We start from the raw sequence: 19,119 nt of genomic DNA, 5'->3' as shown, positions 1-19,119 counted from the left end.
CTATTGTCATAAGGTGCGGTGGAGTTGGTTCCATAGCAGGAAAGGAATCAGGGTTGTTATTCAAGATACTTCCTGATCCCCAAGAAGGACGGTCGTTTAAGACCAATCCTAGACCTGAGGATGTTGAATTGGTTCCTCAAACAGGAGAAATTCAAGATGCTCACTCTAGCTCAGGTACTTCTGGCGTAGACCAAAGAGGATTTGCTGGTGTCTGTCGACTTACAGGATGCATACTTCCATATCCCTATACTCAAGTCGCACAGGAAGTATTGCCGGTTTGTGGTGAGGTCGCAGTACTACCAGTTTGCGGTCCTTCCGTTCAGTCTTACTTCAGCGCCTCGAGTCTTAACAAAGGTGATGGCAGTGGTGGCAGCGAGTCTCAGAAGGAAGGGGATTTCGGTATTCCCTTACCTGGACGATTGGTTGATCAAAGCCAAGTCTCCAGAGCTTGAGTTGCGTCACTTGCTGATGACAATTCAGATGTTGTTCGGGCTGGGTTTTTCGATAAGTGTACCCAAATCTCAGATAGAGCCCTCTCAACGCCTCCTGTTCATAGGGGCAGTACTGGATACAACATTGAATCGGGTCTATCCTCCGCCTCAGTGGATCCAAGATATTCAGGCGTTGATTCCAATGTTTCAAAATGGAGCGGTTGTTTCAGTCCTCAAGGTCTTATGCCTGCTCGGTCTGTTTTCTTTTTGCAATCTGTTGGTCACTCATGCACGTTGGCACATGAGGGCTCTCCAATGGTGCCTCCGCAGGCAATGATTTCAACACAAAGGAGATCTTGAGGAGTCGATAACGATCTCCGGAGACGCTGCAGCGGATTTACGATGGTGGGCTGTGGACAGCAACCTTTCTCAAGGAAGGCCGTTTTCACTGCTGCCTCCGGTGGCCACAGTCATGACGGATGCTTCCACTTTAGGGTAGGGAGCTCATCTGGGGGACCTGGAGAATAAGGGTAGTTGGTCTCCAGTGGAACAGACTTTTCATATCAATCTGTTGGAATTGTGGGCAATACTTCTGGCTCTCAAGGCCTTCCTCCCGTCCCTTCGCGGTCAGTCAGTTCAGGTCCTGACAGAGAACCCTTCCGCGATGTGGTATATAAATAAGCAGGGAGGAATAGGCTCGTATCTTCTCTGCAGAGAAGCTGTACGTCTCTGGTCCTGGCTTCAGGACCATCGTGTTTGCTTGATAGCAAATCATCTGGCCGGGGTGCTGAACGTGCGTGCGGACACTCTGTCGGCATCTTTCGGCCGATCACGAGTGGCGTCTCCATCCGGATCTGGTCCTGCACATCTTTCAGATGTGGGGTTCTCCAGTGATAGATCTGTTTGCCACTCGGGAGAACGTGCACTGCCTGTCATTCTGCAGCCTCCAGTAGCCGGTCCAAGAAGCTTTGGAGGATGCGTTTCAGATCTGTTGGTGCAAGTAGTTGCTTTATGCATTTCCCCCCATACCCTTGATTCCTCGGGTTCTGAGGAGGATTCACCAAGATCGGGCTCAGGTCATTTTGATAGCCACGGATTGGCCAAGAACGGTGTGGTGCACGGACCTTCTCCAACTCTCGCTGCCCCCTCCGCTCCATCTCCCACTCAGGGCAGACCTCCCCTCGCAGTCGCAGGGGCAGGTTCTACACCCACCACCTCCAGAGCCTGCACCTTCATGCCTGGTGATTGAACGGGGCAACCTGAGTTCCTTTTCTCTCCTACCAGATGTAGTGGATGTTATTTTATCGGCCAGGCGACACTCCACTAAGTCAGTTTATGCCTGCAGGTGGGCAAAATTTGTGGCTTGGTGTGGAGAAAAGCAAATTGATTCTTTGAAGGCTCACCTTTCTGATATGTTATTATTTGCTTTGGACTTAGCAAAGAAGGGTTGTGCAGTGGCTACGGTTAAAGGTTATTTAACTGCTTTGTCAGCCTTTCTTTGCCTCCTAGATCAGCCTCATTGTTTAAATCACCTATTGTGGTTAGGTTTCTTAAGGGTTTACTTAATAAGTTTCCTCCCACTCCTTTTCATGTGCCTCAGTGGGACCTAAATCTTGTTTTAACCTTTTTAGTGGGGTCACCATTTGAGCCCATGCACTCTTGCCCGTTAAGGTTTTTAGTACTTAAATCTGTTTTTCTTGTTGCCATAACCTTGGCTAGGCGGGTTAGTGAGCTTCAAGCTCTTTCTGTTAAACCCCCTTTACCTTGTTTTTCCCAGATAAAGTGGTGTTGAAAACCAGGGAGGCTTCTTTCTACCCTCCTCCCCACCCCTCGAAGGAGGAAGAAAGGCTCCATCGCTTGGACCCTAAAAGGGCGCTGAGCTTTTACATTGAAAGGACGAAAGACTTTTGCCTGGAAGATCAGCTGTTCGTGGGGTATATTGGACAGAGGAAGGGCAGAGCAGTCCATAAAAGAAAAATCTCCAGGTGGGTGATCCTTTGTATCAAGATATGCTACTCGTTGGCAAAAAAGATTCCCCCTAAGGGTATCAGAGCCCATTCCACCAGGGCTAAGTCTGCTACTTCAGCCCTGGCAAGGGGGGGTTCCGTTGGTGGATATTTACAAGGCGGCAACTTGGGCGTCCCTCCACACCATTGCAAAGCATTATTGCTTGGGCTCTGAGGTTCGGAGGGACGGCCATTTAGCACGATCTTTGTTGCAGCATTTCTTGGTGTAATCAGACAGGCACCCACCTCCGAGTGCGGTACTGCTTTGGGACTCTATTCCTAAGGTGAGGAATCCACAGGTACTTGTATCCATCAGAAGAACAAGTTACATACCTTCGGTAATGCTTTTTCTGATGGATACAACTACCTGTGGATTCCTCACCTAATGAATACTCCCATTGCGCCTGCACTCGACGGAAATCTTCTTCCTAGCTTCTGCACGTCGACGAGGACGTCACAGTTGCCCACGCGACGCCGTCTGACGTCATACAGGCAATAAGAGGTCCTCGCCGACGTCAGTTCCCTTTTTTCCGTGCCATTTGAAACGGTTATCTTCGAGGGAGCTACTGTTGCTGTTCGACAGTTAGTGTGTTTTTGGATCTATTTTTTCTCTGAGATTACAATGTTGCAGAGAAAGTCAGGATTCAAGCCCTGTCGTGAGTGTGGGGGCAAAATGTCGGTGACGGACCCACATTCTGACTGTTTGTGGTGTCTTAGTTCCGATCATGATTTTGACAAGTGTGATTCTTGTCAGCATATGAATCCGAAGACCCTGAAAGAGCGCGAGGCCAAGCTTTTTCTGGCGAAGTCGAAAAAGAGGGAAAAGAGACACCATCGAAAATCCTCGTCACCGAAGTCTCATCGGCGTCATCGGGACTCGCGTCGTCGAGAATCACGGCGCCGGTCGAGTAAAGAGAGGTCTCGGTCGAGGTCACCATCGACTCAGCGTCGGAAGACTTGGGAGGTCAGTCCCACTGTCACTCCCCATCCGTCAACGCCGTTGCCTTCTCCAGCCTCACCGACTTCGCCCGGGTCATCGGGCCAACCACCTTCAGTGTTTGAGGTTCCGCAGCCTCAAATGTTTTCTCCGACGTTGCAGACGTCGAGGTCGGTGTCTCCTTTGAACCAGGCACCCCAGTTCCCAGCTTACCCGGCCCCTGGAGCTGATAATACCGCATTTTTAAATGCGATGTTCTCCATCTTCCAGCAGATGGCTCCAGGTGGTGGACCGGCTGGGCCTTCGGGCCCTTTGGCTTTCAACATGGGTGCTCCGGCTCCCCTTCGACCGGCACCCTTTATGCCCTTTCTCCCCCTGGGGAACGTGGGCTCGGCGTCGGAATCGGCTCCGGTGGCTCCTGAGGCTTCGACATCTTCGGCTCCAGCTGCTTCGATGTTTCAACCAGTGGTGCTGTCTAGACCTCCTACGACTCCGAAGCAGTCTTCTCTCCATCCGACTCCTGGTTTGGCGCCGAAGGTACCTGTGGCGCCTGTAGACCTGGCGTCGGACGGATCCGGAGATCGGCGTCGTTCTTCGACATCTGCGGACGCCATGTCGACACCGAGGATTGAGGAGAGGCTGCACTCGAAGAGGCTTGCTCTCCACCTCCTTGAAGAACAGGAGTACCAGAGACAGAACCTGGAGGAAGGAGAGATTGAGGACTCTCATGAGGGTCTCCATGGGCTGGACACTGCTAGTGGCCTGGATACTTCCCCTGAGTGGGACTTGTCATCTCCTGGGGAGTATACAGAAGAGGCGGACACTTTTCATGCTGTTATCAGGAAGGCAGCTAACTTCTTGGATCTTCCTTTGCCGGTGACTGAAGCCAAGCAGAATTTGTTGACAGAGGTGTTGCACCCGGCGTCTACATCGGCAGAACCACTTTTGCCGTTCAATGAGGCGCTGCTGGAACCTGTTTTGGAAGTCTGGAAGAAGCCGGTGTCGTCTTCAGCTCTCAATAGATCTGTGGCTAGGAGGTATCTGGCTGCACCGGCTGACCCTGGTTTTCTTACCAGACATCCAACACCTGAAAGCTTGGTGGTCCAGGCTTCTTGCTCGGCAAGGTCTGCTCCTGGTTTTTTTCCAACGGATAGAGACTCCAAGAAGATGGACATAGCATCCAAAAAGGTGTTCTCGTCATGTAGCATGGCATTAAAGTCCACCAATGCTACATGTATTTTAGGAAGGTACATTTATGCTCTGATGGACGAAATTGCATCTACGCATACGGAGGTCCCTCAGGGGCTATTGAATCTGGTATCGGATGCTCAAGCAGCTGCAACTCAGGTTATCCAATCTGGGTTGGATACAACTGACTCTGTGGCTAGAGCAATGGGCACTGCTGTAGTTACGAGGAGGCAGGCTTGGCTTCGTAACTCAGGATTTTCCTCGGGTGTACAGTCGACCCTACTGGACCTTCCTTTTGATGGGGACAAGCTCTTTGGTGCCAAGGTGGATTCGGCCTTAGAGAGGTTCAAGGAGAGCAGGGCCACGGCCAAGTCGCTGGGCTTGCAAGCCACTTCTTCTGCCTCCTCCAGATTTTTTAGGAGGTTTCGAGGATTTGGTCGTGGCTCCTCCTCCTCCTCCCTTCGAGGGAAATTCCAGCAGCCTACCTCTGCGCTCTCTCCTATAGATCTTTTAGAGGGAGGGGTAGGGTCCGTACCAGGGGAGCCTCTTAGCAGCACTCTGCCTCTTCCTCTTCCTCTGGAGGGTTGCAGCAGGGGAAGCAGCCTTAGGCTTCCACCAATTCCCACTCACTCCTCTCCTGTAGGGGGGAGGTTACTGTATTTTCTCCACAAGTGGGAGGTCATCACATCAGACTCCTGGATTACCAGCATTGTGAGAAAAGGCTACACCCTTCCCTTTCGGGAGTTTCCGCCCCCCCATCCCGCCCCTCTTATTGTTCAGAAGAACCCCTCCTGTTGTTAGAACAGGAGGTTCAAGTCCTCCTTTCAAAGGGCGCGGTGGAGTTGGTTCCAGAGCAGGAAAGGGGTCAAGGTTGTTACTCGAGGTACTTCCTGATTCCCAAGAAGGATGGTCGGTTGAGACCAATCCTGGACCTGAGGATCTTGAATTGGTTCCTCAAACAGGAAAAGTTCAAGATGCTGACCCTAGCTCAGGTGCTTTTGGTGTTGAACAATGGAGATTGGATGGTGTCTGTCGACTTGCAGGATGCTTACTTTCATATCCCGATACTCAAGTCGCACAGGAAGTATCTCCGGTTTGTGGTGGGGTCGCAGCACTATCAGTTTGCGGTCCTCCCGTTTGGTCTTACTTCAGCACCTCAAGTCTTCACAAAGGTGATGTCGGTGGTTGCGGCAGAGCTCAGAAGGAAAGGGATAGCAGTATTTCCTTACCTGGACGACTGGTTGATCAAAGCCAAGTCCCCGGAGCTCGTGTTGCATCATCTGCAGTCGACAACCCAGTTGTTCTTCGACCTGGGCTTTTCGGTGAACGTGCCCAAATCTCACCTAGATCCCTCTCAGCACCTCCTGTTCATAGGGGCAGTACTGGATACAACATTGAATCAAGCCTTTCCTCCGCCTCAGCGGATTCAAGACATTCAGGCGTTGGTTCCAATGTTTCAAAGTGGAGTGGTCATTCCAGTCCTCAAGGTCCTACGTCTGCTCGGTCTGTTTTCCTCCTGCATACTGTTGGTCACGCATGCTCGCTGGCACATGAGGGCTCTACAGTGGTGTCTCCGGAGGCAGTGGTCTCAACACAAAGGGGATCTCGAAGGTTCTGTAAAGATCTCCAGAGATGCTGCCACGGATTTGAAGTGGTGGATTGCAGGTGACAATCTTTCCGGAGGAAGGCCGTTCATGCAACCTCCACCAGTGACCACGGTAATAACGGATGCTTCCACTCTAGGGTGGGGAGCTCATCTGGGGGACCTGGAGATCAAAGGGCTTTGTTCTCCAGTGGAACAGATGTTTCATATCAATCTGTTGGAGTTACGGGCTGTACGTCTGGCTCTCAAGGCCTTCCTCCCATCCCTTCGCGGTCAGTCGGTTCAGGTCCTGACGGACAATACTACCGCAATGTGGTATATAAACAAACAGGGAGGGGTAGGGTCGTACCTTCTCTGCAGGGAAGCTCTTCGGCTATGGTCCTGGGCAAAGGACCATCAGATTTGCTTGGTAGCAAATCATCTGGCCGGAGTCTTGAACGTACGTGCGGACAGTCTCAGTCGCCATTTCTCGGCAGACCACGAGTGGCGTCTCCATCCAGATCAAGTCCTTCTAATCTTCCAGATGTGGGGGTTTCCTCGGATAGATCTGTTTGCCACCCGGGAGAACTCGCACTGCCCGTTATTCTGCAGCCTCCAGTATCCAGTACAAGGAGCGTTGGGGGACGTGTTTCAGATGACCTGGTGCGACCAGTTGCTTTACGCGTTTCCCCCCATACCCTTGATTCCTTGAGTATTGAGGAAAATATGCCAAGACCTGGCCCAAGTAATCGTAATTGCTCCGGATTGGCCAAGCAGGGTGTGGTATTCCGACCTTCTCCAACTCTCACTGTGCCCTCCGCTCCGTCTCCCTCTCAGGGCAGACCTCCTCTCGCAGTCGCAGGGGCAGGTTTTACACCCCAACCTCCAGAGCCTGCACCTTCATGCCTGGAGATTGAACGGGGCAACCTGAGTTCCTTTTCTCTCCCGCCTGAGGTAGTGGATGTTATCTTATCGGCCAGGCGACACTCCACTAAATCTATCTACGCTAATAGATGGTCTAAATTTGTGGTATGGTGTGGAGAGAGGCAGATTGATCCCTTACATGCTCATTTGTCGGATGTTTTATCTTTTGCTTTGTCTTTAGCACAGAGGGGTTGTGCAGTGGCTACTGTTAAGGGTTACTTGTCTGCCTTGTCAGCCTTTCTTTGTCTTCCAGACCAGCCTTCTTTATTTAAATCTCCAATAGTACTTAGATTCTTGAAGGGCCTTATGAATAAATTTCCTCCAAATCCTTTCGTTATGCCTCAATGGGATTTGTCCTTGGTTCTAACTTTCCTTATGGGGTCCCCTTTTGAGCCTATGCATTCTTGCCCATTAGATTGTTAGTTCTTAAAACAGTTTTCCTGGTTGCTATTACATCTGCAAGGAGAGTGAGTGAGTTGCAGGCTCTATCGGTAAAACCCCTTTATACATCTTTTTATGGGGATAAGGTGGTGTTGAGGACCAAGGCTACTTTCCTTCCGAAGGTTGTTTCACCCTTTCATTTGGCCCAGACAATTACTCTATCCACGTTTTATCCTCCGCCTCATCCGTCAAAGGAAGAAGGGAGACTACACCGCTTGGACCCAAAGAGGGCGTTAAGCTTTTATATAGATAGGACAAAGGATTTCAGGCTGGAGGACCAGCTTTTCATCGGATACGTGGGAAAGAGGAGAGGAAAGGCAGTCAACAAGAGAACACTCTCCAGGTGGGTTGTTCTTTGCATTAAAATGTGTCCTCCTTTAGAAAAGAAGGATCCCCCTGATGGTATAAGAGCTCATTCCACCAGAGCTAAGTCGGCCTCCTCGGCCTTGGCTAGAGGTGTTCCTGTGGTCACCATCTGCAAGGCCGCAACTTGGTCGTCCCTTCACACTTTTGCGAAGCTTTACTGCTTGGACTCTGAGGTCAGAAGGGACGGCCATTTTGCACGGTCAGTGCTGCAGGATTTCTTGGTTTGACCATTCAGGCACCCACCACCGAGTGCGGTGCTGCTTTGGGACTCTGTTCATTAGGTGAGGAATCCACAGGTAGTTGTATCCATCAGAAGAACGAGTTACTTACCTTCGGTAACGACTTTTCTGGTGGATACATTAGCTACCTGTGGATTCCTCACGGTCCCACCCGCCTCCCCGTTGCCTGTTTGGTCTAACCAAGTAATTCTTGAGTGTGCTCCTCTTGGTTTTGAGGATTGGTATATATTATGTATATATGTTTATATGTATATATATATATATATATATATAGTTCATATATTTATTTACTTGCAAAAAAAAAAAATGGTAGGTTGAATTCTCAGAATGATGTTTGTTTGAAATGTCATTAAATATTACTATTGTTCTTTCATCTCAATGGCCTATTATTCTCAGGCACGTAAAAATTGTTGGTACTGACGTCGGCACGTCGGCGAGGACCTCTTATTGCCTGTATGACGTCAGACGGCGTCGCGTGGACAACTGTGACGTCCTCGTCGACGTGCAGAAGCTAGGAAGAGGATTTCCGTCGAGTGCTGGCGCAATGGGAGTATTCATTAGGTGAGGAATCGACTGGTAGCTAATGTATCCACCAGAAAAGTCGTTACCGAAGATAAGTAACTCGTTCTTCTGGTGGATACAATGGCTACCTGTGGATTCCTCACAGTCCCACCTGCCTTCCCGTTGCCTGTCTGGTTGCACTAGGGTATGCGGTTGTCTACATGTATGTATATATTGATGTTTTTTTTCTGATATATATAATATATGATGGTTTTGATTTTGTGGTATCATGAAGATTTTGTGAATAAATGTACTTATTGGAGTTATTTTGGAGTCGGTTTTCACTTGTTTTCCTCAAAGGCACGTAAAAAATGGGTGAAACTGACGTCAGCACGCCGGCGAGGACCTCTTATTGGCACGTTGACTTCAGACAGAGTCATGTGGAGCCGTGCAATTGTGACGTTCTTGTCGACGTAGAGAGCTGAGAAGATTTTCAGTTTAATGCTGGCGCAAGGGTGAATTCATTAGGTGAGGAATCCACAGGTAGCTATTGTATCCACCAGAAAAAGCGTTACCGAAGGGAATTAACTTGTTCTACAAACCCAGACCTTCAGGAATATTGGGGCACCCCAGTATTACCACTAGATATTCTTGATGGCCTAGTCTGACACCTCTGGATTAAGGATTCTGTGGACCTCCGGTATCAATCGAAAAGTTTTCTAAATAAAAGTAACTAGTTGTAGAACGCTGGCTATGTTGTACTAAAAATATTAATTCATTGTTGAACTTATTTTGCATTGATACCTCTTTAGCTTAAATTATCAGCTTTTTATGTTCATGCTTTTCTTGTATTCATAGGGACAGCTCCTGAAAATCAAGTTGTTTTAAATCCTGAAAATGAGATGACCCTGTCATGCACGTGTCCAGAAGAAGTATTTATCAACAAGGAACTTTCTTCACATATTGCAGGTGAACAAGGTTCTGTCAGAATGATGTTGGCGATTAGCAGCTTTCTCTTCCTTTTTTTTTCCTTTTCCCCATCATGGGATTTTCATTATAATTCAGAACCTACCTGTACTGTTGGTTTGGCTAATAGAACAGCTTTACAAATATACATAACAGATATTATAACAAAGAGCCTAATAGCTGTTTAATTGAACAGCAGGATTTCTAGGATCCAGAGAGTGAGAGGCTGGATTTGAGGTGATAGATAACATCTTTAGACCTAGCTGGTTACTATTGGTGCACTGATTTATATTAATCTGGTGATCACAAGTTGTTTTTCTAGGTATTCAGTGTATTGGTTGAAAATTGCTGGTGAATCTGAGGAACCATTTTGTGCTAGGTTATTGACACGTGGAAGGTGTGGTCTGGATGAATTGATTAGCCTGCTAACACAGGATGTGAAATTCATTATTTGTTCATTAGGCAGGATCTTAATGAGGGCACTACGAATCAAAAGCTGTAGAGTCAATAATATTTAGGGGTCCCAATTGTCCTTAACTGACAGTATTGTCTAGTTTTTGCAGTGTCCTTCCGGTGGTGGTGTGGTGATGAATTTGACCAGAGTTTTCATATTGTAGGCCAATCATTACTGACTTTGTGGAAGGATGTTACTGTCTGTTGGAAAACATGTTTCTGAGGGTATGTAGTTCTGTATTGTAATTAGAACAGTATGTGTGTCATTTTACACAGGGTACCTGCAGCCTAACAGACATTTTCTGTTTTTTCTTTTTATTCTTTTAAAAGGGGCAAATCTGTGGTAGTCCGGTTTAACGATTTCATCACTAAACTAATTAGCCTGTTTGGTGTTTTCTATATTATAAAAATAGAATAAATGAGTAATGTTGCATGTTATATGTATATGTTATATGCATATGTTCTTTGCACTAATACTTTGTCATCAGAACAGTGTTTATTAAGCGATCCTACTTTACCCCTTTGGCACATAAATATTCTTCTGTTTATGGATTGATAGAGAATGTCAACTAGAGAGAACTTGGCTTTCAGTTATGTGAGTTTCCTTGTACAGTCGCCTTCAGTAGAACCCACTCACTTGTTCAATCAAGAGAGAATCCCAAGTGGCTATTGATGTTTTCTACCAAAGATTGTGAATGCACAGCACTGTCCAGAAATACAAACTGACAGTGTTTTAAAGTATGTTATCAACCACTGATGAAAAGTCTTCAATCTTCTACATTGAACTGACAGTAGTGTTATTTGGAGTTACCCATCGATTTGTCACATTATTAGTAAGCTAGACAAGGATTTGTGGTTCGCAATTTAGCTGATTCCTGATTGTTTGGCAGACTGCCATTCTTTTTATAAACTGAGAGGTTACAATCCCTATATAACTGCATGTTTATCATTTCCTTAATAGACTAGTTGTGGTGGCACTATACCTCCTGCCGTCAGTCAAGGTGAAAGCCAGTTCACAGAGCATAGTTATTGATGCAGTTTAAACAAGGAAAACAAAAACTACCATTTGTACCTGTTTCTTCCCCATAAACAGAAAGGAGATAACCCATGGCTACCATTGCTGTTCATAGTTATAGGTCAATACATAAATAGTTCCACTTAATTTTTCAACGCATTCTGAGATGATTCGAATATCGTTTTGCAACAAATTGCAAACTGATTTTGGTGTGTTTAATTTAGGACCAGAGATTCTGCTTTTATTCATATTGTAAGATTTCATTGAAATGACACAGCAAGACACTAAGGATATAAACATTGTTTTAGAAAGCTCGATGGGGTGACTGTAGCAAATGGGCTGTGATCATTTAATTTCTTTAGATGTTTTTATATTTGATCACCAAGTTTTAATACTTGAGTGGGTCTCCCCACCCGAGGTTCTCATTCATGGTAAAATCATGGTACATGGGCTGAGAGGGCCAACTGCCAGTGTCCACCTTTTAAGATCAGGCAGCTGCTGTGCAGCTTGTGTAAGAAGCTGTGTGCATGTGTGTCGGCTGTGTGAGAACTGTCTTAGAAGGAATTCCAAGGATTGGTACTAACCTTGTGTAGGCCTTGTAATGCGAGTGCACATTAATAGTGTATGTTGATAGTGCGTGTGCTTTATTACAGATTATAAGTGAAATATGCTCTAAAGGTCAATTTTGCTCCACTTAAGCTGATAAGGTAGAGTGAGGTATCAAGCTAGGGGTGAACATGTATCCTGATTGTAGATTTGCAGTGCCTAACATCATACATACACCCCCTATGGCATTGTCATATTTCCCAGGCTCAGCTCATGATCAAATTTCAGGCCCCCCAAACGCTGCCTGAGAGCGAGTTTGAAGATGGACCAGCTCTCCTGAGAATTCTGTGGACTGACCTTTGACTCTGCTGGCACACAATTGGCATGCAGTAGCCAGTAGACTGAGCACTGGGAAGTGCAGCAGCGGGGGTGTCGCTTGTTGACAGCAGAGAGCCTGTGTGAGACGCTTCCACAAGCAGAAGAGAACCAGGAGCCATCCAGAGGAAAGGTCTGGAGCCACTTCTGTGCAGCTGAGGGTGTGTTTTCTGTGCCTGATTGTGTCCCCCGCCCCCCCTTAGTTCTCTACAAAAACCCCTGGTCTGCTCCCCAAGGACACGGGTACTTACCTGCCAGCAGATCGGAACCAGAGCAACCCTGTTCTCCATAGGCGCCTATGTGTTTTGGGCCCTCCTTTGACCTCTGCACCTGACCGGCCCCGTGTTGCTGGTGCTGTGGCTTTGGGGTTGCCTTGAACCCCCAACGGTGGGCTGCCTATGCCCAGGAGACTGACTGTGTAAGTGCTTTACTTACCTCAGAACCCTAACCAAACTTACCTCCTCCAGAAACTGTTGATTTTTGCACTGTGTCCACTTTTAAAATAGCTTATTGTCATTTTAACCAAAACTGTGTCTACTACTGTTTTAAATCAAAGTTCTATACTTACCTGTATGAAGTACCTTGCATTTTATGTACTTCAAATCTTGAATCTTGTGGTTCTAACATAAATTAAGAAAATATATTTTAAGATATATAAAAACTATTGGCCTGGAGTTAAGTCTTTGAGTGTGTGTTCCTCATTTATTGCCTGTGTGTGTACAACAAATGTTTAACACTAACCTCTAATAAGCCTACTGCTCTACCACACTACCACAAAATAGAGCATTAGTATTAACTAATTTTGCCACTATCAAACTCTAAGGGGAACCCTTGGACTCTGTGCACACTATCTCTCACTTTGAGATAGTATACACAGAGACAACTTCCTACATTAACTCTCCACACCTCCCTTGGGTAGTTCTTGGATGCTCTGTTTCGTTAGCCTGAGTGAGTCAAGTGGTACAGTGGGGTACTTGGTTCCCAGTAGAAACACAATTTCTTACTTACTGGTGAAATACTTGCATCCTATTAATAACTCAATTTCTTACAGTAACCCTGTTATACAGTTCCTACTAGTCTAACAGGACTGTTGTGAGAAAACTGGGCTGATTGCAGAAGCCCCCTAACTTTTTGTCCCCATTTTTCACTTTTTGCTGGTGTTTTCCTGACTCTAATGGTGCCCTGGGTATTTCTAATCAGTGATAGGGCTTGTGCTCTGTGTAAAATGAGTATGAAAATTAGGCTAATTATCATTGGCTAGATCAACCTACCTATAAGTCCCTAGTTTATGGTAGGGCATGTAGGTTTGGGGACCCCAGCATAGGTACTTCCCCCCCATAGGTGGACTGCTGAGGTGCCCAGGGTTATTTTAAAGGGAGGCCTTGTAGGAGAGCACCCTCTTTTTGGCATGTTTCCCCCAATTTCTGCCTAATGCCAGTGTGTTTGACTGTGTCACTGGGATCCTGCTAACCAGGACCCCAGTGCTTATGCTCTCTCTCCTCTCAACTGTCTCACTGCATACTGGTAACCCAGTATTTCATCCCAAATTGGCATACTGGTCACCCCTTATATGTCCCTAGTATATGGTACTTAGGTACCCAGGGCACTGCGGTTCCAGGGGATCCCTATGGGCTGCAGCATTACTTTTGCCACCCATAGGGAGGCCATGCACCCATAGATGGCCCATAGGGAGGCCATGCACCCATAGGGAGCCCATGCAAAGACTTTTACAAGACTGCCATTGCAGCCTGTGTGAAATGGTGCATGCACCCTTTCACTGCCATTTACACTGCACCAGGTCACTGATAAGTCACCTATGTCAGGCCTTCCATCCCTAAAGGTATGTGCAAAGTACCTGTGTGTGAGGGCACCCTTGCACTAGCAGAGGTGCCCCTACGTCGTCCAGGACCATTTTCCCGGACTTTGGGAGTGCGGGGATGCCATCTTACGCGTTTGCTGGACATAGGTCAATACCTATGTCCAGCTGCACAATGGTAACTCCGAATATGACCATGTAAGGTGTCTAACATTCTCCCTGGACTCTTCAGTGCTTTTTGAGCTTGGTCCCCTTTTTCCACAGATCTTCAGGTCCAGGAATCCATCGTTGGTGTCTTGCAGTCTCTTCTGGTTCTTGCAAAATCTTCTGTCACGTGTTCTTGTGTGTTCTAGGAAACTAACTGTGATTTACTCCTGTTTTCCTGGGCTCTGGGGTGGGTTCTATTACTTACCTTTGGTGTTTTCTAATTTTCCTTGCGCCCCTCTATACACTACACTTGCCTAGGTGGGAAACCGACTTTCGCATTCCACTATTTTAGTAAATGGTTTGTGTTCCCCCTAGGCCCATTTCAGACTATTGTGATTTTCACTATTTGTACTGTTTTTACAACTACTACTGTTCTCTGGGGTATATACTGTGTATATTACTTACCTCCTAAGGGAGTATAGTCTCTAAGGTATTTTGGCATTCGTTTCACCAAAATAAAGTTCCTTTATTTTTGTAACACTGAGGATTTTCTTTCATGTGTGTGAGGAATGTGTGAAAACAGTGGTATTGTATGAGCTCTGCACGTCTCATAGTTAAGCCTTGGCTGCTCATCCACACTACCCCTAGGGAGCCTGGCTTCTATACACTGACTACATTTCAGTAATAGGGATAACTGGGCCTGGTACAACGTGTAAGTACCTTAGGTATCCACTACAAACCTGGCCAGCCTCCTACAGGCCTGCCTCACTGGCTGCTTTTAAATTACATTTTAAGTTACATGCAAATTGGAGTTTGGATTTAAAAGTACTTCCAAAGTCTTAAACTACCTTATTTTTGCATATGTCACCCCTAAGGTGTGTTCTAGGTGCACCCAGGATTGGGTGCAATGTAACTGTAAACAGGGACACTACAAAATATGTTTTATAAGCTCTGGTGAGGTAAAATAGCCACATTCATTTTTCCCTCATTGTAGTGAATAGGCTCCGTAGGCTGTACTGGGGAGACTTTATTTTAATTAATAAAGTCTGCAAAGGAGCTAAATATGGCATGTGTGGTCTCAAACTGATTGTTATAATAAATGCCACAACTTGCCATTGTTGGATTTAATACAACTAGTTCAGGGAAAAGTTTTAGAACTCCTTCTAAAACTTACTAGTTTCAACTCTGAGGAGCCCTTCTCTGATTGGCTAGCCTCTGGCAGCCTGGCCAGGCTGCCTTGATGAGGTGCGAAGTGGCCTGGGCTGAACACAAAGAAAGTGCCTTTGTGGAGGTGGGATCTGCCTCAGCAGATGGTGAAACAGTATGGGGGGAGAGCAGCCAAACTGGTTTTCAAAGGAGGGAAGGACATTTGGAACAGCTCAGAACAGCCCCCATTTTCTGCATACCCAGACAACCAGGTGCCCTCTTGATTAGTTTAGGAGAGGGGTGTGGGTAGGCTCAGCCAGACCTAACGTCCAAAATTCAGTTTCTGCCATTTTGGATTTTTAAGGAATGTTGCTCTCTGGGATTGATTTTTGCCACACTTCCCAGGAAGTGGTCATCCAAGACGGTAGTGGCCTTCCTGTGATTGGACTGTTGCCCTCCTCTGCTTTCCACCCAGGAGCAAGGATAAATATGGCTGAGCTGCATCCACAACTCAGATCCCTGCTGGAAGAAGATACTGGAGAAGGACTGCCCTGGCCTGCACCTTGACACTGTACTGACAAGGACTGCAGCAGCTGCACACTTTGGGCTTCAACCAAAAAAAGCCTTTGCCTTGCTTCTGCAACTCCAGGAGTGGACTCCCTGTAAGCTGCAGGTACAAAGAAGCTGCCCAGAGTCCTCTGCATCAAGTCCTGCAAGAAGAGCCTAGCTGACCAGCGTCCAGTGGCCATTTGAGGAGTCTGACAAGATGCATTCTGGGAATTGTAGTCCCAACTCCCAAGGAGCAACTCGGAGCGTCTGGAATCTTGGATCAAGTTGTGGACACTTCAAGGACCCAAAAAAGACCTCTGGAAGAAGAGCCAGACGTTTGGAGACATTTGGAGCAACTATTGTAAACAGTTCCATAAGTTGAAGAGGTGCATTGTGGGAGGTGTAGACACAGACCCAAGAAACAAACCAAAGCCAGCCCTTGGCTGTTGCTGTGGACCACTTTACTGTATCACAAAACACTTCTGAAAGTATGTGTAACTGTTACATCGTGGGTGGCCTGAACTCCTGACTTTGTCCCTATACAGTGTGACCTTCTTGAACCCTTTGAGTGCTAGCTGCTTCTAAGCGCTAGATATACTTTCAGTCTTTAAAAATGTATGTCTCTGGTTCCCTACATTGAGTTTTTGTATTTTTTAGTGTCATTTTAAAAGATAAAAATATAATATATTTTTATAAATTGGTGTTGAATTATATTGAGTTTTGGTGTTTTATACTTATTTACTGTTTTGTGTTTTTTAAATGCTTTACGCACTTATCTCTCTAGTTAAGCCTTGTCGCTTGTTGCCAGGCTACCAAGGGTTGAACCGGGATTCATTCATTGAGACGTGACTGGACCTAGTGAGGGCCTATTGCGAAGTGTAGGCTCTTACCAGTCATTACCAATAATCCACTTGTCAACAACTATTTATCAGATCAACAAAACCTCTTAGTATAGTGACTGAGGTTTCCTATATAATCAGTAAATGTTGGTCCAGCTAGCTCACAGAGCCGCATCTAAATTTCCAAACCACCAGAGTGGTAGATGCGGTTGGTAAATTTGAGCCTGACCAATCTGATTCACAAGGAATTTGTGGAAAGAGATCTAACCCTTTCCATTGTCACTTTTGCATGCTGAAGAAGACTAAATAATAAATTTCAAATGTGAATTGAAAATATATAATTCCTGTAAATAAAACATGACCTGTGATTATCAGAGGCACATCATTGTTACAAGTATTATTAAAATGGTGTAAAACACAAATAATTCAACCATTCTGTTTAGTACCTAAAGTTGCTGCTACCTAGCACTAAGCATCCTAAATGAGAAATAGCATTCTTACAGACTTTGGTTGGTCATTAATTTGTTGATGTATGATGGTCCTTTGTTGTGAAGGGCTTTGCATGCATGTGTCATCATCTTGAACCTAAATCTTTTAGATCAGGAGCCAATGTAGCTTCTTGAGGTGCAAGTGATGTGGGTCCGTCTGAGTAGATCGAGGATTAGTCTTGCAGCTTAGTATTGTTTTTCTGTAGTCTCTTCAGGAGGCGTGTTTCTAGTCTAGCCTGCTGGTGACGAGGGCCTACACGGTGGTCATTCTGGTCCTTCTTTTTAGTCTTTCTGGTCCTATTTTTTACTCAAAAAAGAAAATGTTGACTCCTGTCAGCACAAGATAAACAAGGACATTGTGTTCTGACATTTGTCCCTGAAACTAATTGTGCAGACTTCTAAACAACATCTAAAGTAAACACATAATGGCATTCTCACATAGTATTTAAAACATGTTCCGACCACCATCTAAGAACGTCACGCTAAGAAAGAAACTAAAATGGAGAATAAACACAATCCATATAACACTGTCAAAAGAAATAAAATATCCTCTGAAATGTGTTGTAAAGATATTGCAAGTCACCCTGAAGTTCAGAGATTTTATGACTGAGCTCTACTTTCATCTCATTTTTCTGTATTGCTACAGAATTTCTTGGTGATTTCCAATATCCTTATATTCTCCAGTATTGGATCTTTAATTGATTCACATGCTTGAATAATTTTCTGTCGTCAAAGTGGTACCATGAAAAGCAGTGGAGAAAATCTTACAGTGTAAGACATTCACTTTACCAGCTTATTACTATCATTTAAAAAGAATCAAAGTCCAGACAGTCAAGTGACAGCACCCTTTGGAACCCTCACCACAGAGGCTCCAGTCCCTCTGATTTTCTACCACACATCCTGAGGTGAGATGAGTCTCCCTGACCTCTGCTCAGTTTTTCTGCATTTTACTCAGCTCTTAGAAGATTTCTCATCAGGTCATCATTAATTTCTCTATTCCAGATCCTACTCTACAACGAAAGAACCAACCAAAAAGGCACTGTTCAGGCCCTGTGGAACATGTGGCAAAAATATATTGTACTCTAATGACCCTCCTAGAGTGCATCTATTGCCTCTACCCTGAACATAAACCTGCAAAGTATGTTGTACCTTTTTCACGAATCTTAAGGACAGAGAGGGAAGATTATCGATTTGGCTACAGAAACTAAAAGCTGAGGAAGACAGTGATGATTCCTCCGGGACTACAAATTCTGCAAAAGGGATAGATCTCCTTAGCGTGTATATTTAGAGTCCACTAATAAAGTATCTAAAAAGTCTCATCATGTGTATTCTGGACATCCCAAAAAAGCAGAGGAGTGCCCACATTCCTCAAAGGAGAAATTCTCCTCAGAAAAGGTCCATTCAGATCCTGCAACTTCTTCTCTAAAGGATCACACAGCTAAAAGTACATCAAAATCCCTATCGTCGATGTCCGCTGTCAAAAACTAAATTTGAATCACTCGCTTCTCGTTGACGACGCTGTCAATGACATCCTCGTCGACTGCATCAGTGGTTACTGCCACATCAACATTCTCATCTCGGTTGTTACCCATATTGATATCGTCACCTCTAGCTTTGACGACATCCTTAGATCTAGGATCCTCTTGATGATGTCTCCATTAATTAAGAAAATCTTGATGAAAATTACCAAGACTTCGTTGCTGACCATGGCACCATCGATGGTGGCACCATCGATGGCAATAACGACGCAGACGGCGAGACAGTCGATGCCAGCACTGTCGACAACATCAAGAGCACGTCGACTACAAAACAGTCAACTGTGGTATTTTAGAGCACTACCACAGAATTGTCCATGGCTGCACTTTCTGCAACAAAGCCACTGACACCATTGATGCCCACATCTATCACCTCTGGTAAATCATGATCGCCTACATAGACAATACTACCAGTACATACCTCACTTAGCAAGGTTCTGCCTTTCCCTCCCTTACATGTGTTGGACAACGATGAGTCAGAGTATGAGGGACCTTTCAGGGTAGCTCATAGCTTCTCTGAACTTCATGTTAAATGTCAGGAGGTAGATGACTATAACCAATACTGCAGAGACCAGATCTACGCTGGTGAACAAGAACATTATGATGTCTACTGTACATATGACCCACAA

At 45.8% G+C, this 19,119-nt stretch overlaps 1 protein-coding gene across 2 annotated transcripts in view; it reads left to right on the top strand.

Annotated features, from left to right (window-relative positions):
- Window positions 1–19,119, top strand: part of TDRD6 (tudor domain containing 6) — a 1,091,010-nt gene that overhangs the window by 832,051 nt on the left and 239,840 nt on the right. For both annotated transcript variants that reach the window (XM_069236084.1, XM_069236083.1), the window contains one exon: window positions 9,474–9,584. In XM_069236084.1, the coding sequence (XP_069092185.1) occupies window positions 9,474–9,584 (111 nt within the window). The remainder of the gene's footprint in view (window positions 1–9,473; window positions 9,585–19,119) is intronic.

Source organism: Pleurodeles waltl, chromosome 5 (assembly GCF_031143425.1).
Source record: "Pleurodeles waltl isolate 20211129_DDA chromosome 5, aPleWal1.hap1.20221129, whole genome shotgun sequence".
Taxonomy (NCBI): Eukaryota; Metazoa; Chordata; class Amphibia; order Caudata; family Salamandridae; genus Pleurodeles; species Pleurodeles waltl.
This window is presented reverse-complemented; position numbering and strand designations above follow the sequence as displayed.